Source organism: Rhea pennata, chromosome 1 (assembly GCF_028389875.1).
Source record: "Rhea pennata isolate bPtePen1 chromosome 1, bPtePen1.pri, whole genome shotgun sequence".
Lineage (NCBI taxonomy): Eukaryota > Metazoa > Chordata > Aves > Rheiformes > Rheidae > Rhea > Rhea pennata.
The window spans coordinates 44442679-44468118 of record NC_084663.1 but is presented as its reverse complement, the minus strand read 5'-3'; the positions used below and the strand labels follow the sequence as shown (position 1 = coordinate 44468118).

The window sequence follows — 25440 nt, the reverse complement described above, 5'->3', positions numbered from 1 at the left end:
TACTGAAGACATAAAATACATTTTTAATTTTTTGTTTCTTTTAGTAATCCTTAACTATATTAAGGTGACCTAAAACTCAAAGTACTGCATAAGCAATAAATAATTCAAAATATAAACTAGATTTGCATTTGTTAGTAGTGTTTGTTTCCTACAAATGTATTTACTGTTTAGATTTAGTTCTTTCAAAACTTAATTAGGATAAAATTTGTGTACATGTTAATAAATAATTTTCGTCTATTAAAGTGTAAGCCATTCTTGAGATGTAAGAAATATATGTCACAAGGTTCTTGCAAAATTTAAATTCTTCAGTATTAAGGGAAAATAAAGTATATAAGAAAAGGTAATATCATTTATTAGGCTAAGAGGTATCACTGGAAAATGTATAAAGGCTTTAGGACATATACATTCTTTAAGGGTCTTCCATATTTGTCAGGAGGCTGAAAACAATTGTATATACTTGAAGAACATACATTGTTTCCTAAGTACATGAAAGCTTGATTTTTCTTTTCTTTTGTTTTCCAGCTACATCTATTGGTCTAACAGAATATGTTAACTTTCTCTACAGACATTGCTAATAGCCTTGATCATCCTTAGAGCGTCAGCTGGAACAGCACTACAGCAGTATGGTTGGCATAGGAATAGAAACATATCCTTTAAGCGTTAGTTGATTAGCCAAATTGTAGGTCATTTTGTTTGAGGTACAAATGAAGCTGTGTAGGGCAGGAGAAGAGTTGCCATAGGATCCCTGTATAGTCAGAAGAGAGAGAGACACTCCTCCACGGAGCAGTGAAGATTACTTTAGGTCTAATTTGCTGCTGGATTATATTGGGAGCCTGGTGACTGTGCTGTTAACTTAGGTTATCTAAGATTACAAGAGCTGACTTTGAGCTGGGGTGCTCGAAAAGAAAAATATTTCTCCAGAGATACTAAACTGTAGTTCTTTCAGAGAGCACTTCACAGACTTTCTTAGAACAGAATAAGTCATCTATGAAACTGGTACAAACACAGCACTCTTCCGGTTATGAGAATATAACTTGTTCATGTCTTCTGGCAAAAGCAAAACAAACTGCATGATGTTATGAAGAATCTTTAATATGTATGGCAGCAAGATATGCTGCAGGTTATTTTTCCAATGAATTTGGTGAATCCAATTCACATGAGCAGAGTAGTTATCATCCATGAAGTGGACTTAACATATTTTCAGACATTTTTTGCTTATCCTTATCCTAAAGATGCTTATGAATAACGTTTTATTTTTACTGCAGAATGTGTCTTTAGGATACTTGCACTCACTGTGCATCACCTAGAATTATAGGCAAACTATGTAACAGCACTATGGCATTTATAGTTTGACACCTATTTTTGTGGATTATCTCTTCTTATAGTTAGGTTTAAACCTTTACTAAACAGTATGTCTTATGAATGGACACACCTTGCATGCCTGCAAACAAACCAGCAGCTTGTACTGTAGTGCATATGGCAGATATATAAATTTTAAAGACTAAGAGAAATTACGTTACTGCACATATTTTGATTTTTCTTCTAGGTAAGGGAACGACTGAGGGTTTCTTTAGAAAGAGTCTCTGCACTGGAAGAAGAACTAGCTGCTGCTAACCAGGAGGTAACATAAAAAAACTTTCTCCCCTTTTGAGGTGCAATTTCTATAACATACTGTCCCACATGTTCCCCATCACTTTTCTTAAAACTGTCACAAAAAAAAAAAAATAAAATAAGAAGAAGATAAATTACGTTCTGAGTAAGCTGCTGAACAAGGCTTGTTTAAGGTGGTTGTCAGATTAATATAACTTTTTTGATTTATTCCATTCTTCTGCAGGGCACAAAGCAAAACCCAAGAGCTAGTGGCAGGTCCCCAATTTTTATACTGGACGTGAAAAAGCAGTGAAACAACAAATATGTTAGACATTGTAAGAAATTTAACAACTTGAATTTTCATATAACTGTAAAATTAGATTAAATGTATATAAAATATATATATATATGTAAACATTGACATTTTAAAACTAAGTGATGAAGGAAAGATTATGGCTGACCTTGAAATTCAAATTTGTCTCTTTAATTGCAGTGTGTCATGATAAACTATGGTGACAGATAGCTATTATGTACTTACAAGAGAGATTTCTTTTCCTGTAAGGTAGTTTGCAGTCTGCTCTAGGGGATGAAGCTAAACTCTTTTCAGTTGTCCCATGCAAAAGGACAAGATGCAACAGGCAAAAACTGAAGCACAGGAAGTTCCACCTGACCGTGAGGGGGAATTTCTTCCCTGTGAGAGTGACGGAGCACTGGAACAGGTTGCCCAGAGAGGTTGTGGAGCCTCCTTCTCTGGAGATCTTCAAGGCCCACCTGGATGCAACCCTGTCTACCATGCTCTAGGTGACCCTGCTGAGCATGGAGGTTGGACTAGATGATCTCCAGAGGTCCCTTCCAACCTTACTGATTCTATGATTCTATGATCTCTTGGGTTTGAAAGGCAGCACAAAAACACACAGTTGTATTATAAGTATACACATATGTGGAAAGGAATTTTACACCCTAGAGAGGGCCAGTCTTAGGTCTGATAATATAGATAATGGAGTTTGCTGATCATTTTACCACCTCCACCATGTTATGAAACTCCACCATTTGAAGAATGCTGTTTGACATGTGCTTCTTATGCTTCTTTAAAAAAGTTAGAAAAGCAAGAGAACTGCATGAAAGCTATTTTGGGGTATGTGCATTTACCGGTGTCATTTTATTTTCTCTTAAGGCGTAAACTGAAAACCACCACAGGCAATCTTAAAGTACTACCAAGTAATCCTGGTAAAATGGAATCACTATAATTCAAAATTATGTATGATAACATAAAATAGATACTCCTCATGAATTTTTTTCTATTATTAAAAAAAATTATTTTCTTAACTTCTTAAAAATAGAATCTGCAGGTAAGATACTAGTACCTCCTTTTTGTAAACTATGAATTAGATGTTTTGAATCATCTCTTTCTTCTCTGAATTAACTGCATTTTATCAGCCCAAAAATAAAACAACTATTTAGTACTCTATTCTGTAATATCCTGAATACTTGGGTTCAAATAGTATAGGTACATTAAATTGAATAATCTACTGTTTGCACTAGTGGTTGTTAAATGAAAAAGCAGTCCTTTTGGCCAGGCTGGCTGGCTGAGATGCATTCCATTCATCTAGTCCTTCCTATTCCTCAACCTATTAAATCCAAATATTCTGTTCACTTCACAGAGATGGGACCAGGCCTTTAGAACGTTGCCTTGTTACTTGGAAATTGAAAGAGAAATAGTTATACCCATTAGTACTCAGCACTGGTTAGCTAGTAAGAATTATATTACAGTACTGTACATCAGGCTTCTGATGTGATTTGAATTTTTTGAAACGTATGTAGTGCTTTCTTGCTGTTTGCATCTTTACTTTTCTATTATGAAGTAGAAAATGAATTAATAGATACAGCCTAGGTAATCAGGTGCAAATTGTGGATCTTTCTCAATCTAGTCAGTCGTATACTTAATTATATTTCTGCAAGAGAATTCCAGATACACATGGGCTTTCTACTAAGAATGAGAACTTTGCTCCAAACCTCTTTGGATAGCTAGAATCTCTATTGGTGAAATATGGAAGTAGTTTCTACTGATGCTTTATTAATACCTTTACCAGTAAACAGATATGTGTCTTACATTTGGGGACAAAATGAGCATGGAAGAAGATCTGATAATTCCATCTAAGAATCTCTCTACATCCTTTTTTTCTGGTGCAAGATCACCATAGGAAGGAAAGATCAGTAACTTTATATTGATGGTGATGAGTACAAACATGCATATTAAAATTACTTTGAAATAGGATTTTCATAGCCTGTCTTGCCCCAAATCCATAGAATAATTATACAAACTTTGTGTTTGCCTGATACTAAAAATATTTAGGACATTTAATGAACAAAGCATGACATGATCATTAACACAATGTGAACACTAGTATCTCAGTTTGCTGTGAGAATCTTTTAAAGCTGAAAACTGGAAATCCAATTAAGTAATAATAAGAAAGAGCTTGGTAGGAAGAGATACAGAAGAGAATTAGTGGATTATTTTCAAACAATAAATGCATTTGAATAATAGTTCAGATAATGTTCACAGAATTAGTTATTTAAACCAGACAAAATTAATTAGACAGCTGCAACATTGATGCCTGGTTTTACACAAGGTTCCCTAGTGAATGCACAAGCAGTGGTCACTGAAGGCTTTAAAGACTGATTGTACTACATATGAAGAGAAACAGTACTGAGAAGGGTATTGAAAGCAGCCTTTTCAGTTATTTCTGTAATCCTGTCACTCAGTATCTATTCTCCCGTGAGAATTCATATTTTCTTTCGTATCCATTTTCTTACACTTATTCTATCAGTATGCTACATATTCAGGACTGTATCAAAATACAAAATGATGAGAGTAAATTGGTCTCGTGATTAAGCAAGTACATGAAAATATCAGATTCGGAGATAAAAAATTAGTAGAGATCTGTCTGTTAAGGTAATACCTTTCTCTGAAGCACGTAGCTTCTGAGTGTTCGTTCTGGTACTCCCAGAGTCACAATGAGGCTCAGCAGAAATTCATGATCCATTCACTTATTGGAAACAATCTTACATTATACCTATATATACAGAGAGAGAGAAAGAGAGAATACAGCTTTCCATTATAAAAATGTGAATAAGGTCGTACTTAACAGCCTTTGTAGTATATTATATACATACCAAATGATGTGAAAATTTCAGCTTCCGTTGCTGAGAGCAATGCTGTGAAGCATTTTGTATTTGAAAGGGAAGAATAATGCCCATTTAGTTTAAATTGCAGGAGGAATTGAGATGGACCATTTGACCTGTTGGAGGAGCTTAAATTGTGTAGCTACCTTTTATATGTAATCCTATAATGGTAATAAAGAAGAATTTTGGTTTGCAGTTGTCATACTACCTGACTAATGATATGTGATAAGTCACACTTGTTGGTTCAGTTGAACTTTTCAAAAACAAGAATGTCCACCAAATGGTTTCTTGCTGTTTTGATTCTCTGATGGCAACAGTTTCTATAAAAAAATGAACTTATAGCTTGTCTTCTTTCCAAATGAATGCTATATTGAAATTACTTCGATTTTGTGTAATTTTTTTAAAAATTTGCAATTTGCAATATTTAAAAAATTCATTTCTCTCTATAAATGACAACATAAAATATTCATCAAATTATCAATGAAATCTGTGTATTTAACACAGATTTAACAACAATTTTGTAGCAGTAATGTTCCCAAATTCAGTTACAGTAACTGTCTTCCTGAAAGTTAAGTCTTCATTTTAAGATACACTAGGTTGGAGACATGATACTTATACAGTACATCTACTTTTTACTAAAATACATTTACAAACAATATGCATTACACTTTATTTTACAGAACATGGGATTCAGTTCAAAATAGACACTTAATGTGGATTTCTGTGTGAGAGCCTGAAAATCTGTTGTAGTCTGCGGGGCTCTAGTTCACAGCATCACAGACTCACAGAATGGTTGAGGTTGGAAGGGACCTCTGGAGATCTTCTAGTCCAGCCCCACTGCTCAGGGAGGGTCACCTAGAGCACGTTAGACAAGATCGCATCCAGGCGGGTTTTGAATATCTCCAGAGGAGACTCTACAACCTTTCTGGGCAACCTGTTCCGGTGCTAGTTAATCCAGTCTGGGACATAACCTCGCAGTTAATCTGCCAGGGCTACCAGATATTATACAGAATTTACAGGAGGGCCACATCTATCTAGAGCAAAAGGTGGGGAAGGAATACCCCATCACTAAAATAACAATAGACACATCTATGTCAGGCAAGTGACTCTCATGACAGATGTAGTCACTAAGTGCATAGACAGCTAAATTTATGTCTTAGACAGCAGAAACCATCATTTGGTTCTGCTGAAATCAGACAGTGGGCTTCTAGACATGGGGGTGATACAAAGTGGGCCTTTCTATAATAAAAGAGGTGATTGACATTTATTTAAATGTATGTTGTATTGAGGGAAGAATGTTTTTGACTATGTATTTTATTTTGTTACAAATAATTAATGGCAGTAGAAGGGACCTTTGAACATCTGGATGTTTGGAAACAATTCAGAGTTAGCAGTCACATTGACATGAACATGCAGTTCATCTACTGAATCCCCTGAAAAGATGCATTGTGAGTGAAATAACATTAAGTTCATGATGCCCCTCGCCCCTTACAAAATCAGGTCCTAACAACAGGTTAGAAGACTTCTTCATTTTGAGAGGTAGAAATGAGATAGTCTAAGAAATTGGGTAGAGTTATACACCAGCTTTCCGTAATATTAGAAAAATAATGTTATTATCATGATATTTAAGTAAAACCTCAGCTCTATGTAGCAGCTTTGAAGTTTTCGAAGAGTTTTCATACACATTATAAGATAATTGTCTATGATAACTAAATTCCATAGTCCTCATTACAATATTTGCATTTATCAGCAGTAATCACATGGTGTACCTGAAACTACTACATTTTTTTCTTGTATATTTACACTGGAAACCATTATTTCATAGCATCAGTCAGATGTTGACCTATTTATTATATCTATTGTAGCTAAGAGAAAGAGGTAGATCTTGTTAACAGTTTTCAAAAAGATTTACCTCTCACTTTTAGCTAAAACTATTTTAGAAAATAGCTACATTTACTATCAGATGCTTTAAAACTGTTGCTTTCTAAATACTTTTTATCTTGCTCCATGTACCTGATCGCCTCTGTGAAAGAGTTTTCCTTCTTGGTTTTGCCATCTATTGTCTTCATGGAAATTAACTGTAATATTGAAATTACTAACCAGGTATCAATTTTTCTTCCAAAGCTTCTTATACTATTTGTCCCAAAATATTGATTTATGTGATACACATGTTCAAATTAGGATTTGTGGCATGGCAGCTGAAGAAGCTGAAAATTACTACATCAGCAGTACATCTTTCACTGCCTAATTTTTTACAAGGTCAAAGAGAAATGAGCACAAGAAATAATCAGTTAAGTTGTAACTATTCATTTTGTTAATTAATTCTAATATTAATTCTCAGAGGAAAAGCACGTCAAATACTTTAGATGTATTGAGGACAGCAGGACTGGCCTTGGCATTGCCATCAAAAGCATTTGTCACCAAAGCCTGGCCGGAGTAGGTCTGAAATTTCTCAGAAATTTCTGTTTTGAGAAGAATGAGAGAGCTTAACTTTTTTGCCGTTATCAGAAAGTCATTTAAGAAAGAGCATTAATTTCCATTGCCATAATTGAGACTAACATCACTATTCAACTGCAAAGACATCGTTTCTCAGTATTATTTTTGTAAATTACTACCATACACAAATTTTATCCAAACAATTCTGAGTATGAAAAGAAGAGGTGTGTTTTCTACAGGGACTGCAGATGTTGGTTTGGGGCATATTTCAGTATTGTAATACAAAAATCTTGATTAAACTGCTTGGACATTTAATTTCCCCTTCAATAACTTTTCTTCGTTACTTACACCCATTTATATGTTGACCTCAGAGTACTGTTGAAAATCTGTTAATATATATAAAGTGGATTTTTCAGTAACTCTGCTTTTTCTTTGCTGAAATGACACAGAAAGCAATATTGTTTCGCTGCCCAAATGTCTTACAGTATTTTCAATTGAGATCTTGACGTGCTGTGTTCTGTTACCACTCGGTTTAGTGTGTGACAGCTAGTAACAAATTTTGAGATAATGATGGCATGTTCAAATGCATTACCTTTTCTTCTAATTTGAAGTACATTCCTTAGAAGAAAACGTTTTGTAGGAAGGACAGTGATTAACAGAAAGAAATCATGGTCTATTCTGTGTTTGTGAGGAGCTTCTTGAAGAAAGGAATAGCTGAAGGGAGAGGCATTTCATTTTTTCACAAATTCAATGTGATTAATAATGTCCTAATAAAATTTTTGATATTAGGGCTTGGTAACTTGTATATATGTACCTGTATACTCTGTATTTTTCAATACGATGTCCTATAGATGATTGCTACATGCAATTTTGTTTTCCAAATATGCAAAGATCTCAAACATGAATCAATGAAGGTGCTCTAGGATGTTACTGCCATGAAGGAAGGAGTCAGATTCTGCAACTGAAACAACAGATTAAGGCCACTAAACATCTCCATTGCAATACTCACATTTTCTTAAAACCTTGGGTCATGTCTAATATTTCTGTTCCATTTTATTTACATGTGATATTTTGTAATGGATTTTGTTATATAAAGGTTTTTTACTAAACTGAATCATAGTTCATAGTTTCATCTCTGAAGAGCAGAATTCAGTTTCATTGCTATTATTCACAAAACAGCAGGAGATCTATTATACCTCTCAATTTTCTGCTATTGCACACCTCTAGGTATCAATAAGCACACATACATTACTCTCAAAATACTCTAAGCTGTCCTTTTTTTTCCAGTGAAGCCATTAATCGTACTTTCTTAGCAAAAGAATTTCCAAGTTTTGTAAGATAATGCTTAAAGAAACATGACAAAGAACAAAAAACTGTGGAAAACTATGGAAAGAAGACTTGCTAAGTCTTCTTTCTTTACTGTTCCCACAAACGTGCTGTTTAGCTGTGAAGCAGTTGTTTAAATATGTGTTAAAACAGGTTCCTGCAAAAGCTAGATGTTTGACATCTATTTTGAAAATCTCTTCAAACTGACTTCAGTTTTTGTCTGACAGAAACATTCAACTTAATGAAACCTTGGTCCTCCATGATAAGAAACATTGGTGATGTAAAGCTTTGCTTTGTCTCTGAATAAGTGATGCCTGGAGATTAAAAATTCCCAGCTTCCTCCCAGTCTTCTAACACAAACTCCACATTAGAAATTAGTAACTTGATCAAAATGAGTATAAACCTTAATCCAGTATATTCTTTTTTCCTCTTATGTATGTTTAAAATAAATTTCTCAGGTGCTCTGATTCAATGTGAAATCAAATTAGCTCCCACCACTCTAATGTAAAGAGATAATCTTCCTTTTGTTTTGTAACCCAGATACTATGTACTCTCTGGGAAACAAATATATATACCAAATTCATTACTGTATAGCAATTAATTGGGATTTTTTCCTGCAAGAATTTGCAATTTCCTACCTTGTTGCTCTGAGTATGTCTTGTCTGTGGATTCTACTGAGTTTCTCATTCACCTTCTGCAGAAGCAGAGAGGTTTAGCTTTGCTTTTACAATATCACTGACCTAAAATTTTTCAGTTATGTCAGGTTTTTCAGTCTTACACATGAGTTCTCCTGCTTTCCTCCATCAGTTTCTTCTCTAGACCTTGTGATGTTTTCTTATCTGTTGCTTCATATGCATTACAAAAGTTTTGTATAACATTTCTTTATATCTCTCCTTTAAAATCATTCCTGTCACTTTCAGTATTGATTATAGTTAAACAAGTGGCAATAAACTTATAGTCTTTCACATCTTTCTTTTTTCTGACTCTTTGACCCAACTGATAAGGAAAGTAACTAGGAAATCTGTGATAAGTCTTCATTGTGTTCTATAGTTCAATTGCTATATTCTCATTTTTATAATATCTGCTGCCTGTGTTTTCAGACTTTTGCCTTTGGGATGAAATTGTCTTAATATTTGCATAGCAAAATATGTTCTCATCTGAATTCCAATTTAAAGTGCTGCAGGGATATAAATATTTATTGCTACATTTAGTAGTAATGTATTCCATATTCACATTTTTCTGGACATTTTTGCAAAGATTATTATTGCATTACTACAGTGTAGCAGGGCCCCAGTAAAGGGCCAGGACTCCATTCTGTTGTACAGACAAGATAAAAACGTGATTCCTGCTCCACAACAGTTATAGTATAAGTGTTCACTGTTTGTTCTATGGAACAGAAAATCTTACTGTAAAGCAAAATAAGCATGGGGCCCTGCACAATGTGTGTGACAGTCACCACTCAACCTCTTCTAGGGTCATAAGAGCTCAGTGAACATCACTTGCAGAACTCAGCTGAACTGGTGCTTTCTGACTATGCTTGCTCCTACAAGCATTGAGGTTATATTAATTGGGGCTACTGGCTTCCTCTTAAAAAAGGAAAAGTAGGGAGGTATAATAGATCTAATAGAATTTTTGGAGATGCTGGTCCATCTTATATGTAAAGATAGAAGAACATGGCTGAATTGTATAAGTGTTGGGGTTTTTTTTGACAGCCAATGATTGTGGCACTGTTGACTCCGCCTGTCAGGCAGCTGTTGTCCCAGCACACTGCCTGAGACCTAGCACGTTCACCACACTGTAACTCTATGCTGGGGCAATACCTGCATCCGTGCCCTTACCCTGGCTCCATGCCTGTTATTTTTATGTAAGCAAGGCAGAGGCTGAAGCAGGGAGGGAATGATACTGCTCTCCACTAGGTTCTCAGTCTGGATAACTGTAGGTGCTAGTCCTTAGGTTTACTGTATTGTGTACCGTTTCTGCAGTAATTCAGAGTACATGGAAAATTTCAGTTTTCTGGATCTCATGAGACTGAATTGTAGGAGTTATTTCAGGAGTCTGTGCAATGCTTTCTCTTGGTCGGTAAGCTGGGACCATGGGCATGCCTGACATTTCTGCACAGCAGCTAACAAATATATCAGTATATGACACAGATGTGTGAAGGTGAAGAACATAGAGAGTGATTAAGGGATCTTCTGATATCTTCTCTACTTTGTTCTGGAGAACTACAGAATGGGAAAGCTAATATATGTTTAGTGGATTTCTTTCATTGCGCATCCAAAGTAGAAAAGGGGGAGAAAGAAAAGAAATACAAGCCAGAGAAATATAAGCCTCAAGGAGAAGGCAGGAGCAGCAGGAGCAACTTGTGTGGCTGAGTGCGTTTCACAGTAGCTTGCCTACACACATGAAAATGCAGAATAACAAAACTTCAAAGCTGTTTCTATAAGACTTGCTTATGGATTGTTCATAATCAGAATGAGATTAGACACTGGCTTAATTTCAAATTACATTTAACATCATCTATTTGGCAGCCTGATTAGGAAGCTTACAAACCAATGCAATTAATCTCATACAGGCCCTGGCTTCACAAGCATATTTAAGCAAATACCTGACCTTAACTTATTTACTAAAGTAAAAAAATACGACATATATTTAAAGTTGTGCTTAGCTGATTTGTGAATAGAGCTCACAATTACATATACAAAGAAAAACAGTGAAAATTAATATCTATTTTGCACACAGTGCCTTTTTTGAGATACCAGAAAGAATACATCACTTCTGTTTGCTCTGCTATTTGGGGATTCATAAACTTTGAAAAGTATGCCATTCTGCCATGCCTTGAATGTACAAATTCAAGTTTAAGAACATATTTGATTATCTTTTTGCCCATATCAGTTTCTAGGTCGTTTGACGTTTTTCAAATAAGATATTCATGAGAATCAAGGTAATTTACCTGTAAGAATCAGTCTTGTTGATTCTTTCTCATTAATGATAGTTTTGTGCACTCATCTTGATGAAAACACAAAACATGTACCAGTTATCCTTTGTTTTTATCTGCTGGAACACTATATTATTTTATTATTTAATATATTTCTTTGAAATGACTACATAATTCTATGTGTGCAACTATTACATGATCTATTTAGAATATTTGCATCCACTAACTCTCAAATGAGGTTTTAAATAATATAACAAGATCACAGTATTATGTTTTATGTCCATTAGTCTGCATAGTTATTTTTATTGTATAAATAGGCCTTATATGTTGCATTTGAACAAAAGATGTAAGTTAATGACTTCAATAAATAAATAAAATCAACTTTCAGCTTCAAATAGGTTTCATATTTGTTAATTAATATTTTATTAATATGTGAACCAGAAAATGTGTCATATATGCATGTTCATATTAGATTACCTCAACCCACTAGTGCCCTTGAAGGTCTAAGAGATGGTTAAAGCTAATGTCTGCGAGCAGTTTCAGCAATAGCAGGATTCAAGAACAATTTGCCACTCAAGGGACTGTACTGAACCTCCTTTTTCGATAGACAGAGCAGGAGTCCACAAGAGTGACAATGATTTGCATTTTGCTACTGGTCTGTTAATGCTAATAAAACAGCTTAGTGTTAAAATAATTGTGAGAGAAATAGGACCAGAGAGTATGCTAGCAAATGCAAAGGACAGATGTATCTTGGTAAATTCTTATACATAGTCTTATCAGCAAATCTTTAAAATCAACAGATGCAAAAGTACGTATTTTACTGCAAATAGGTTCTCATCCTATGTCTTTGACAGAAATCCATATAGAAGTAATTTTACTTAGGGGTCAGGAAATGTAAAAAATGTTTTGGATTTGATGGGGCAAAATTAGGTACTCACAATTCTGTTGGATCTTGCATGATATCTTACTGCAAAATGTCAGCATTAGAAAGCATTTAGTAATCTTCATTAATAGGCACTCTCAAAGAGTAAATGGAATTATTCAAAAGGAGTCTTTGAAGGCTTATATTACTTGGTTTGGTACTTGAGAAATGATCCAACTTGCTTGACATTTCAACCAGAGAGTATAGTTTAGACAATTTTAAATGTGTTGGATCCATAGTTACAAGAGAATAAAAAAAAAAACTCTTATATTTCCTTTGCATTAGAAAATGAATGTTGTGTTAAATTCATTTCTGCAGTCATACTAAAAAATTATTTTGGAAATTCTGTTTATGAACAATGTTCTTTATCATTAAAAAGTGTGAAAATGAAATCAGTAGGAAACATATCCTTGATTTTCTGTGGAAAAACCTGGGGGAAAATATGATCCGAAAAAGAATGTCTTTGAAAAATATTAACATTTTGACTAATATTCAGTAGGGGCACTTGCCTTAATATTTGGAATAATAGACTTTAATTTTCTCTGCTATGCTTTAATTTCTGCAGACTGTGAATTAAAAGATTGAAATTTGGATTTCTTCCTTTTGTGCATGCAGATCAGGGTTTAGATATTCTTTAGTTGTAGTTTTGGGGTAAGGTTCATTTCCTGTCTGGATTTTTGTTCATATCCTATTTGTTATATCTTTAAGTTTTATATCATCAGTAATACAGATGATGACTTTAATACAGATACAGTATATTGAAAAGTCTAATAAATTGTGGCTACATAGAATAGTGGGTTTTCTTTACAGGTGTATCCAGCTAAATAAATCTAAAAAATCTCAAAGTCTATGGATTACAATTTGCAGAGAAAGAATGTAAAATTTAATTTTGGAAAGAATGTTTTTATTCAGAGATAAATATATTAATATAATTAGAGGACGAAAATGGATTCGTGACACAAATAGCTAAATATTTTTTTTTAACCAGAGTGGGATTTTTTCAAACAAAAATGTTTACCTTAAGTATTAGTAGTTGTTAATTAAATGCTTGTGTACTAAGAGCAGCTGCATACAGCCCTAGAGGTACATTGTTTTAAATCTGTTTGTTCAGTACCCTGGCTATTAAAAACATATATATCGATATACATAGATTTTATATATATATATATATATATATATATATATATATAATGCCTATATATATAATACTTATGTATGTGTATATATATTTCACTAACTCATATGTTGTAGAAAACAATGAAGATCATAATGTTTCTGCAAAATCTGTCCTCAGTTCTGGCAGGCCATAGAATCATAGACTCAGTAAGGTTGGAAGGGACCTCTGGAGATCATCTAGTCCAACCTCCATGCTCACCTAGAGCATGGTAGACAGGGTTGCATCCAGGCGGGCCTTGAATGTCTCCAGAGAAGGAGGCTCCACAACCTCTCTGGGCAGCCTGTTCCAGTGCTCTGTCACTCTCACGGTGAAGAAATTCCCCCTCACGGTCAGGCAGAACTTCCTGTGCTTCAGTTTTTGCCCATTGCCTCTTGTCCTGTCACATGGGACAACTGAAAAGAGTTTGTCCCCGTCCCCTTGATACCCTCCCTTCAGGTACTTGTACACACTGATAAGATCCCCCCTCAGGCTTCTCTTCCCCAGGCTGAAGAGGCCCAGCTCTCGCAGCCGTTCCTCGTAGGGCAGATGCTCCAGCCCTCTGATCATCCTCGTAGCCCTACATTGGCCTCTCTCCAGTAGCTCCATGTCTCTCTTGTACTGGGGAGCCCAGAACTGGACACAGCACTCAAGATGAGGCCTCAGCAGGGCTGAGTAGAGGGGCAGGATCACCTCCCTCGACCTGCTGGCAACATTCTTCCTAATGCACCCCAGGATACCATTGGGCTTCTTGGCCACAGGGGCACATTCCTGGCTCATGGTCAACTCAATCTGTCATCCACCAGCATTCCCAGGTCCTTCTCTGCAGAGCTACTCTCCACAAGGTCAGCCCCCAGCTTGTACTGGTGCCTAGGGTTATTTTTCCCTAGATGCAGGATCATCCACTTGCCCATGTTGAACCTCATGAGGTTCCTCTCTGCCCAGCTCTCCAGCCTGTCCAGGTCTCTCTGAATGGCAGCACAGCCCTCAGGTGTGTCAGCCACTCCTCCCAGCTTGGTATCATCAGCAAACTTGCTGAGGAGGCACTCTGTCCCCTCATCCAGGTCACTGATGAAAAAGTTGAACAGGATGGGACCCAGTACTGAGTCCTGGGGCATTCCACTAGCCACAAGCCTCCAACTGGACTCCACGCCACCGATGACCACCCTCTGAGCTCTGCCTTTCAGCCAGTTCTCAGTCCACCTCACTGTCCACTCATCTAACCCACACTTCCTGAGCTTATCTAGGAGGATGTTCTGGGAGACAGTGTCAAAAGCCTTGCTGAAGTCAAGGTACACAACGTCCACTGCTCTCCCCTCATCTACCCAGCCAGTCATTCCATCAGAGAAGGCTATCAGGTTGGTTAAGCAGGATTTCCCCTTGGTGAATCCATGCTGGCTACTCCTGATCACCTTCTTCTCCTCCATATGTCTGGAGATGACATCCACAATGAGCTGTTCCATCACCTTTCCGGGGATGGAGATGAGGCTGACTGGCCTAGAGTTTCCTGGGTCCTCCTTCTTGCCCTTTTTGAAGACTGAAGTGACACTGGCTTTCTTCCAGTCCTCAGGCACCTCTCCAGTTCTCCATGACTTTTCAAAGATGATGGGGAGCTGCCTGGCAACAACATCTGCCAGCTCCCTCAATACCAGTGAGTGCATCCCATCCAGGCCCATGGATTTGTGGATGTCTAGCCTGCCCAGAACATCTCTAATCCTATCCTCCTCAACCAAAGGAAAGTCTTCCCTTCTCCGGACTTTCTCCCTCACGTCCAGGCTGCAGGATTCCTGAGGGCTGCTCTTAGCAGTGAAGACTGAAGCAAAGAAGGCATTCAGTAATTCTGCCTTCTCTGTATCCCTTGTCCCCAAGGCCCCTGCCCCATCCAGTGGCGGGCCCACATTTTCCTCCTCTTGCTGCTGATGTATTTGAAGAAGCCCTTCCTGTTGTCCTTGACATCCCTTGCCGGACTCAATTCCAACTGGGCCTTAGCCTTCCTCGACGCATCTCTACATACTCTGGCTGCATTCCTGTAATTCTCCCAAGTGGCCTGTCCCCTCTTCCACATTCTATGTACTTTCCTCTTCTGTCTGAATTTGGCCAGGAGCTCCTTGCTCACCCATGCAGGTCTCCCGCCCCTTTTGCTGCACTTCTTACTCATGCACCGCTCTTGAGCTTGGAGGAAGTGATGTTTGAATACTAGCCAGCTCTCCTGGACCCCCCTTCCTTCTAGGGCCTTAACCCATGGGATTCTACCAGCTAAGGCTGCCCCCAACCTTCACATCTCTAACCAGTCCCTCTCTGTTGGTAAGGACAACATCCAGCAGGACACCTTTTCTTGTTGGCTTCTCCACCATTTGCAACAAGAAGTTATCATCAATGCGTTGCAGGAGCCTCCTGGACTGTTTATCCCTTGCTGTGTTGTCCCTCCAGCAGTTGTCAGGGTGGTTGAAGTCCCCCATTAGAACCAGGACCTGTGATCGTGAGGCTACTTCCAGCTGTAAATCATTTTCTCTACTACCAAGGCTTTTGTATCCTGGCTTGGGTACATTACAAGTGTCTTTGTTACACTAGCTGTGAAAGAAGAAAAACGTTTTTTTAACATTTTGTTGAGCTTTGTTAAAAAGAAAGGTATTCAATGGGCATCAAATTTGCACTATAATGCAACTGTATAATTGATATTTGTTATATTTTCCCATTGTGCGACTCTGTACAAGACGACTCCTTCTCTCTGTCATATTTCTTTGTTCAATTTTTGCAGAAGATTAAAACCAGCACATTTTTGTTTGCTCAGGTAAGAGTTTCTGAAGAAAATGAACCTGAAAGAAATCTGGTACATTTCTGTGAAAAATACTGACAGATATTCTTTTTCATAACAGTAACAACACAATTGCTGAAAATGAGTTCTATTCCATTTACAAAATGTTGCCAGTATGTCATAGAAGTAAATGGTGCATGCTCTAGACTACATGCAGTAATACAAAACTGTTATTTACCCAGTAACACTTAATTTGGTTGAGTATGATTAACAAAGGGAAGGAGACCAAAAAAGTTTTTTGGCTTATTACTCATCTAAAATCTAAGTGTAATATTACATTAAAAATAGAAAGACGAGTACTGGTCCGGGCACTTGGCGCTCAGAAGAACTCAGGGCTTATCGGCGGAGCAAAGGGCTGGACGGCAGGAGGATCGACGCCCAGTGCCTGCCGCAGCCCCTGCGCACCCGCAGCCTTGGGCTGCCCTGGATCACAGGACCCTCTTCATGAGTGATAGCCAGCTGTGTACTAATGTTGATGAAAACACAGATGGGCCAAACCTTTCAATAGTTTTCACGAGAACAAAACACCAACAGTGAAAGATCAACAAATAGGTTTAATATTTTCATGATGGTCAGTGAAACTTTGATTCTGCCACAGATTCAGAGCATCTCCAGTTTTCGCTGCATGATGTCATTCATCTACTTGCATTTCAGTGATACACAAGCAGAGCCACAAAGTGCTAGCCACCACACAAAGATGGTTTCAGAGAGCAATGCCTACAATGCCTAATGTGAGTACCTTAAAATCAAGATTTTAAGAACAGAATGATCAAGATGTACAAGCAGCAGAAGAAGCAAGATGTTTTAGCTTTATTCGACAGAACATGAAGTGTAGAACATACCAACTTACTTAAAACATGAACAAATTGTAACCAAGAGCTGGAACTCAGTGTCCTATCTCTCCCTATGCCACAAGCTAAAGGTCCACTGACTTTTTAAGCCAACATTTTTCACAATATTCCTTTGATCAGCTTGGAAAGTGTTGCTATAAATCTGAGTGTAACTTCCCTTGCTTTATTAATAGGCAAATACTGGCTTCCTAAAAATGATAAAGCAACACTTCTCAGCCATTAAAGAGTAGAAATATATAGATTCTATTTCAAGTTCAGTTTATATAAACTACATGTAGTCTGAACATACAAGATTTATTTTTATTAGGTCTACCACTATCTGATCTCCAGGAGTTATGAAGACTCCCTCATGAGGATGATTTCACCTTAATAAGCATTTCTCCACAGCAATGAAAGCTGAATAGCAATATTAATAGAAGGCTAACAACCTCAAAAAGAAAGGAAGAGAAGAATTTATGATGCACAAATGTTGAAAATACATATTACTCATAACTCCTACATGTTATTTTCGTGGAAAAAGTAGTATTTTTCTTGACAAATGAGAACACATTCTAAAGGGCTGTTAAGCTCAATTAAGTACAAGTTTCAAGAAAACTCACTAGTTTAATAGCAAGAAAGCATACTGGAATCGAGGCAAATATGAAATAATCCTATCTGGGCTTGTTAGTCAGGCATGATTTTAAAAGTGAATTTTCTAAGTACTACAAAAGCCCAACTTTGAATTTTATCTGATTCTCTTGCTTTAAGCAGTTGAATAGGAGAGGAGACAAACTACTAAGTTAAAAATACGTATCTTTTTCTTCCCCCAAAGTGAGCCTGAAGGGCATTGTTCGTGCTGAAGGCTTCATTCCCTACCTTCCAATGTTATTTTTGCAGTCTGAAAAGGCTTTTCTTCTTTTCCTTTGCTCTCTCAAAGTGCTGCTAATGTTTCTTGCAATGCTGTACAGTCCTTAGCTATTTTAACTCCTGCCTGTTGTGAAAATAAAGCTCTAAGTCGATATTTGCACTTTTAGATATAACTGATTGCAGAGCTTGGAACTTGCATTGCAGAATGGAAAAACTAAGGCATTTCAGCATTAAAATCATATTCAGGAAGATTAATTTTTATCTATTGCTTTAAAAGACTATTAGTATGGATTTATGATAAGTTTGGTTTATTAAGTCAGAATGTGTATTCAGAATAGTCTGGAGGATCTTTCAGCCACTATATCAAATATTACACAGACTGTCATATATCCTATGGAGTGTATTTCATGATACTGAAACATACTGAGGTTTTAACTACAGCTCTGGGAACAATTATTCCCCTCACCTCTACATCCAAGATTTCACTTCTCCATGTTTTTTAACTTCATCTTACAAATGGAGAGCTCCAAAATTTTGTATTTGCTTGTCTGTTGGAAGAAAAAAAAAAACAACCAATTATCTGTTTGTTACCTTAATACTTAAGTTTACCTTTCCAGAAGAAAAAGTGCAAGTTATAGGGGAAGGAAAGGTGAGTAGAGGCACATAATTATAACGTCTATCTCTCAGTGATTTACAAAGTAGATGTACTAGATTATAGGCTTATATTTAAGACTGACCCTTCCAAAACATCTCATCAGTCTTGCACAACAAGACTTAGAGGCTTGAAGGATTCTGCTCCTTGGAAGAGAGCCTGGAGAACCATATTTAAGGAGAGAGACCATACTGATTGAAGAGAAAGCCCCCATCCTCATCCCCGTCCCCCGTCCTGGTGATTGCAGCAGAATACATTTTCTGAAATATAGAGATATCGTGGAATCCATTAAAGCTATATGGCTAGAGGCCACAAACAAGCAAAGATTAAACATAGTTATTAGAAAAAATAGTTTTACAAAAGCAGTATAAAATTTCTGCCAAACTTCGGATTCTGCAGCTATATATTTTACTGTGTGGAAGTATATTGCAAATCCTGTCAGTCTTTGACAGAATTAAGAGAGTCATTCCATGGTAGAAACTAAAAACTAAATCATTGGTTTAGTTTATTTATTTCACTTTTGATTCATCAAATCATCATTCAATTAGCATCTATTGTTAATTAATCAGAATATTTAAACTGTAGATCCAAAGAGTCTTTAAAGTAAAATAGTCTTGAGCCAAAAGATAAAAAATTGGGGAGTGTTCCATTGCTAAGAAAAGAGACACACTGATACTCTACATACTGTAATTTCTTGACTAATCAGATTTCAAAGTGTGCAAAATCACACCAGAAATTCTAGCAACAGCACAGCTTGCAGCCAAAACAAAGCTGAGCTTTGTTTATGAGGAATGAATGACTTTTTTAGTTTTTGAATTGTTCACTGGGAAGATTTCGTTTTGGTTGGTAAAAAATAACTACTATCTGCCTTTGGGAATAATAATACTTCTTTATCCCTTGTCTTAACCATCATCATGCACTTCGGTAGATGATATGGAATTTCCATTGTTAGACAGATGTTTGTGAATCTTCTTAGACTTTGGGCTACTGTTGTCTAATAACGAATGGCGAGGAGGTGGTTTCTTGAAGTGTTTCTTGAAGGCTGCATTCTCACTACTGTCCCTCTCATGGGTACATTTTGTCATGGCTGCACCAAGATCAGGCGGGTTCCCTCCACTTGCTCTGATCAGTGAAGCTAATCAGAATTTGTGAGAAGTCTAAATCCTGTATCTTAGTCTGCGTTGTGTTTCCTGTGTTGAGTTTAAAGTGTCATGCTGTAAGCCAATCCACTCTAAAATACCTTTTTCTTTATACAGTAATGCTACCCGTGATGCCAGAGAGAGCACATGCATTGCAGCTGTGTTTGCTAAAATAGGGAGCTCCTGGCAAGGAGAGGGAACTTCCCCCTCCCTGAGAAGGAACTTAACTTTGCCATTTGCTCCCCTTGATTGCCTGAAATAAATGAAAAACTGTTCATCCTTATGGCTGGCTATAAAATGCATTATTAGTGTTTAACAAACAGAGCTAGTTCAGCAGTGTTGAATAGTACGTACATAAGTTTTTACTGGAAAAAGGAAGTCTTGCAAGAGCTTAGATGGTATCTTGATGGTATCTGCCAAGATCACCTAAGCCTAAGTACTGTTTTATAGTTTCACATATCCAAATAGGTTCTGCTGCAATGCAGTCGTGCTGCTAATTTTGAGGTCCTCCTATAGTGCCTCACGTGCACTTAATACACAGTTGGTATCTCTGCTTCTTGTGGCGACAGCCTGTGATCCACTGCTGTGGTTACACCTGCCTCTCTGTTATTAACTGGCAAACCCAGTTGGCACTTGCGAAATTTCCTCTGGGAGACAGTAAATAATAACATTATGATTAATTTAGGAGTGGTTTCTTTAGTACGATGTATGATTCGTTTTGCTGAAAGGAAGTGGAATTAAAATAGCAGAGGCATAACAGAGATGTAGCGGTTCCTCAGGCCTCAAGGTAGACCTGGCTTGGCCTCAGTCTCGCAGTTTCCTCGGGCACTGCGTTACTCTTCCCACACCCAGAGCTCTGTCTCAGGCAGTCTCAGTGTCAAGCTGCCTCAGCTGACAAATTGCCCCCAGCACCTTTTTTGTAGCTCTTTTAGCATCTCCAGTCTCTCAGCTTTGGCTGGCAGGGTGGTTGTCAGCGCTAGAGGTGAGTTGGCCTCTTCCCTGGCTGTAAGAGCTGCTGTTGTGTTTGAGGGAATACTCTTTATCTTTGTCACATTTCTGCCTTTCCCATCTGATTTCTTTATCTCATTCCAGAGCAAGTAATCCATCATAGGCAAATGCGCAGGGACATGTGCAACACTCCTATTAATGAATACAGCCTTTTCTCTAACACTTCGTGTTCATATGTGTTAGGCATTATTGAAATTAGGGCTTTTCAGCTGGAATATGCTTAAATTCCAGAAATGGCTAATCTCTTTGCCAGAACAAATTAGAATTCTTAAATATGTATTTATCTTTAGGCAAAATTTAATTGTGCGTTCAAAAAAAAAGAAAAGAAAAAAAACCTTGACATTATGCTGTGAAAAGAGATTTCCATTCAAATCTCTCGTATTACTGTGGCTCCTTTTAAACCATCACATTTTAAAGGCTACATACGGATCTTTTTTGTTATTTATTGAGCAGTCTTATTATACAAAATTATCAAGGACTTATTCAGTGATGTGAATGTGTATGTGAGAAAACATATCCAGGTAAATGTATGCTGCAGAATACTGGAATTGCTGTAATTTGGCAATCATTAGGCTGCAAGTGGTCCAATGGGACAAAAAGGAACATAAGCAGGAAAGCAGTGGACAGAAAGACTCTCAGACTCTGCTGTGACAATTTGTTTTGCCTTTGGTTTGTAAATTACCCAAACTCTGTAGAGTGGAATAATTTGCTAAGAAATTTTAAGTCTTTGCAACACATTTTCTCTGTACTTTTGAAATAGTCACTTAGCTTCAGTCTTCAAAGGAGTTATGTCCCATAAACATTTGGTTATTATTATATTATTAATAACTCTCAGTATGTTAATAATATAATAAGAAGAGGTACATCTGTACCTCTTGTGTTTTAGTTTCCCACTATTAGAATTAAGAGAGTTGTGAAGGCAAGTGAAATAGTGGTTGTAAGGAGCTAGGTGTCAGGGCAAACACTGCTATAGAAATACTTCTGCAGAGGATGGATCTGTACAGGTTTACAACCAAATATGATCTCTCAGAGTAATGCAGATTGTTCCCTTCAGCTATAAATCGGAAAGTACAACAACATTTTAGAAGTGACTATTATGAAATATAATTAATTTGGGTAGCATACATTTTTTGAAGCAGAGTCAGCAGCTGCTGCTATAGCCAGCTGTTTCCTGCATGCCTCTCCCAGGCACTACTGCCCCTGTAACAGGGAGCACATTTCTGCCTTGCCTACTCTAGTTCCCAGTCCTGCATCTGACATGAAATCTGGGTTGAAATGCAGACTTGTGAACAGGAACTGCTGGGCACTTATTCATAGTGCTTCTCACATTTTGCTCATAAACTCCAGTTGAGAGAAAGGATGCACGAATATCTTAAACTGCTGCAGCTAAATCTGCCACAGCTCAACTGGCAGAGCCATTACAATTGCAGAATTGCTAAAACTATCCAGTGGGATTCTAATGGAATATTGAAATTCTCTTTTTGAAAAGGATTATAAAATGGTTCCTTTTTACTCAAGAAGAAATACAATTAAAATTATTATTTTAACATATTTGAAGTATTTATGTAAATCCTGTTCTTAAAGTTTGTGGCAGACATTCAGGTGACCCCCCTGCATGAGCTTTTTAAACCCGCCCTGCGGAGCACATAAAATCTCATGTAATTGTCTTAGTTTGATTTAAATGAAAAACTCTCTTTATTCTGAGTCACAAAAGGATCCAACTGTTATCCATGCAAAGCTTTTGCAGGTGTGCATCCTATGCCATATTATTTCTGCACCAAAGAATGAAAGAAATAGTGTATTGTTAATAAAATATCATGATGATACAAGATGCTGATAACCATTATAATGCCTCTTAAAATGTACATAGAAATGCCAAAAAATTACCTGCATTTCAGGCACTGTATCTAAAATAAAATATTAATGTTGATAAATAAATTAACTGCATAACTGAAACAATTGCAGCCACCTAATTTAAATTTCCCCAAACTCTCTGAACAGTGACTTCTGAAAGGCTCTGTTGAGAAAAATACAGTATTTATGTTTATGAAACAGGATTTAAGTCTCTATCAAAGCAGGAAATCACCTGAGTTTTCAAACATCCTTTATTCCGTGTGCCACATTTAATTATTACCATATAAAAAGGTAGGCATTGATTAAAGCTTCATACAAGCTATCCTCATCAGAATTAAATACAAAATCAGAAGGTGAAACAGAAGTCTAAATTGTGTTTTCAGTAGATTGAAATCAGATCTTTAACACTGTTTAAATATAGACTCTTATGCTAGAATACCGTAGGAGGATATCCAAGTAGCCAGTTTCACTGCTCTCTGAAACACCTACATAAAGAAGAGCAGAATGCAAAAGTGACACAATATATTCACAAGAAATTTGGTTTAGGATAGTATCCCTATAAAAAGAAACACCTTTTCGTGAAGAAGAGATTTAAAAAAGTAAAAGAAAAGCCTTTCAGATCTGTCAGCTCTAGCAAAGCACAAAAGGGGGAATCAGTAAGTTTATTTGGCTAGGGCAGCTTCTGTTTAAATGTTGAAAGATCAAAGAAATAGGTTCAGTGGTTTAAGGCAGGGGAAGTTTATAAAAACGACTAAGGATTTTTCAAGAGCTTAAAATAATTGTCTTCTTTTAATAACTTATACTCTTGATGTGCTCAAGGTCCTTACTGTTTTTAGGAGACTGTCTGACCTTTTCTATAATTTTATAAGAACCAAGCATTTAAATAGTTTTGTAAGTTAATGATTACTAAAATTATTTCAAAACATAAAAATGAAATAATTATCCAAAAACATTTGCTCTTGCTTTAATTATTGGATGAAAAACCTGCCAAAAGAAACCCTGTACATTTTTACATTAATTTGTTTATTAATTAAGTTGAGTCTCTTTATATCACTGTACATTGTAGGCATCTATTCAATGGAAATAAAATTAAATCAAGACGATTAGAGTAACTGTACTGAAATATTTTACTGGCTGATGGGTTTTTTTATTATACAATACTTATAATGCGGTAACAAAGGGCCACTCAGAAAATTGGAAGCAGAGAACTGATTAAATTGCAGCAGCAGACATACCAGTCATTCAGGATTTTGTGTGTTTAGAAATGTTTTCTGATCTCTCATCTCTCAAATACTTCTAAATTAATTATTTTGGAAAATGACATGTGCATGTGTATGGCTGGAAATGCTTTTTCCTACTTCATTTTGTGTCCTGTAAGAGATTTGACAGTGTGAGTAAGCCCATTGCATCTTCATGTATAGTTTGTGTACTCCAGATTATTTTTATTTTTTCCAACAAGCCTAGCGCGAATGTTGCCATTTTTTGTGTGCAGATTCTTCCTTTCCTTCATGGCTGTCCTTCACAGTTAGGAAGTTTTTGCTACTGCAATGTGAATCTTTTATTTGTTTAGTTTGCCTATCTTAGCATCCTGCTTTAGCTAGTAGCCAGATTAACTGTCTCTTACACAGTGAGCTGTTGCTCACTGATTCACAGTCTTCTGTAATTTTTGTTGGTTATGAGACTGCTGTTTTCCTATTAGATTGCCTTTTTCACAAGCGTGGGTGATGTGTATGATTCCATACCATCAGGTACTGCTTAACACCAGTTCTAGCTTATGTATTGATATCCGTTCTATGATATGTTTTAAAATTTAAAATCAATATTCCTTTAAGGCTTGAATGCCAACTATTATTTTGAAGTGTACAGGCATAAGATTTAATTTGGTCATGATTGCAATTGCAATGAAGAGCAATGTTAATTTTGAATCTAAATTCTTGAACTTTATCTTCATTAAAAAAAACGTGATTCAGTGGTGTTTGTAGGTAATGGACACAAAGCCTGTTAAAATTTTGGAGAGACTTTATACTGGGAAATTTACCAAATCATAATTCAGAAAATTGGGCCTTATGAAAGTTGAAAGAAAAAGATTTTACTGTTGAGACAGAAAGGCAGAAGTTGTGTTAAGGATGTGTTAAGAATGATTATGACACAGTGGGGCATTAGAAATGGCACAGATTGTTTCCATGGATCTTTGAAATCCAGAAGACAGACTCCAAATAAAGAGAAGTTCCTTAAAACTTCAATATTAGGAAATTGTCACTTTTCAGTCACAAAAACTGCTTGCAAAGATGAGAAGAACATTGAGGTCCAACATACCTGTGAAAAGAGAACATTAGGGTATGTTTCTTTAAGTCATAGGACGTTTTTGTGGGATTAAGCCAAAAAAATTAGAAAAGTCCAGTTAGAAGGATTACATTTTAATCTTCTTAAATGTAAAACATTGTTTGATTTTTTTCCATTACAAAAAAATATATACATATTGTATAATAGGAATGCATCTGTGACTTTTCGGTTCACTTGACTGAGTTTGGCAAAGATAGCAGAGAGACAAATTTAGGCTTGTGATAGAAAGCTATCTTTAGACTTAAGTATGGAGATACTAGCAACTCTGCCATTTTACACTCACTCCAGATCAGAGTCGCATTGAAGTGTGTAGCTGTGATCCAGGTCAAAAGTTTGACAAGTGTGGTATATAGGAAAATAGTGTCTGCAATAGCAATTCAGAAAAAG

General features: G+C 36.6%; 1 protein-coding gene across 1 annotated transcript in view; it reads left to right on the top strand.

The window, feature by feature from the left end:
- The window catches only part of PPFIA2 (PTPRF interacting protein alpha 2), a 335437-nt gene that overhangs the window by 220481 nt on the left and 89516 nt on the right, over window positions 1-25440 (top strand). Inside the window, exon 6 of the mRNA XM_062568090.1 lies at window positions 1547-1621. Coding sequence (XP_062424074.1) covers window positions 1547-1621 — 75 coding nt within the window. The remainder of the gene's footprint in view (window positions 1-1546; window positions 1622-25440) is intronic.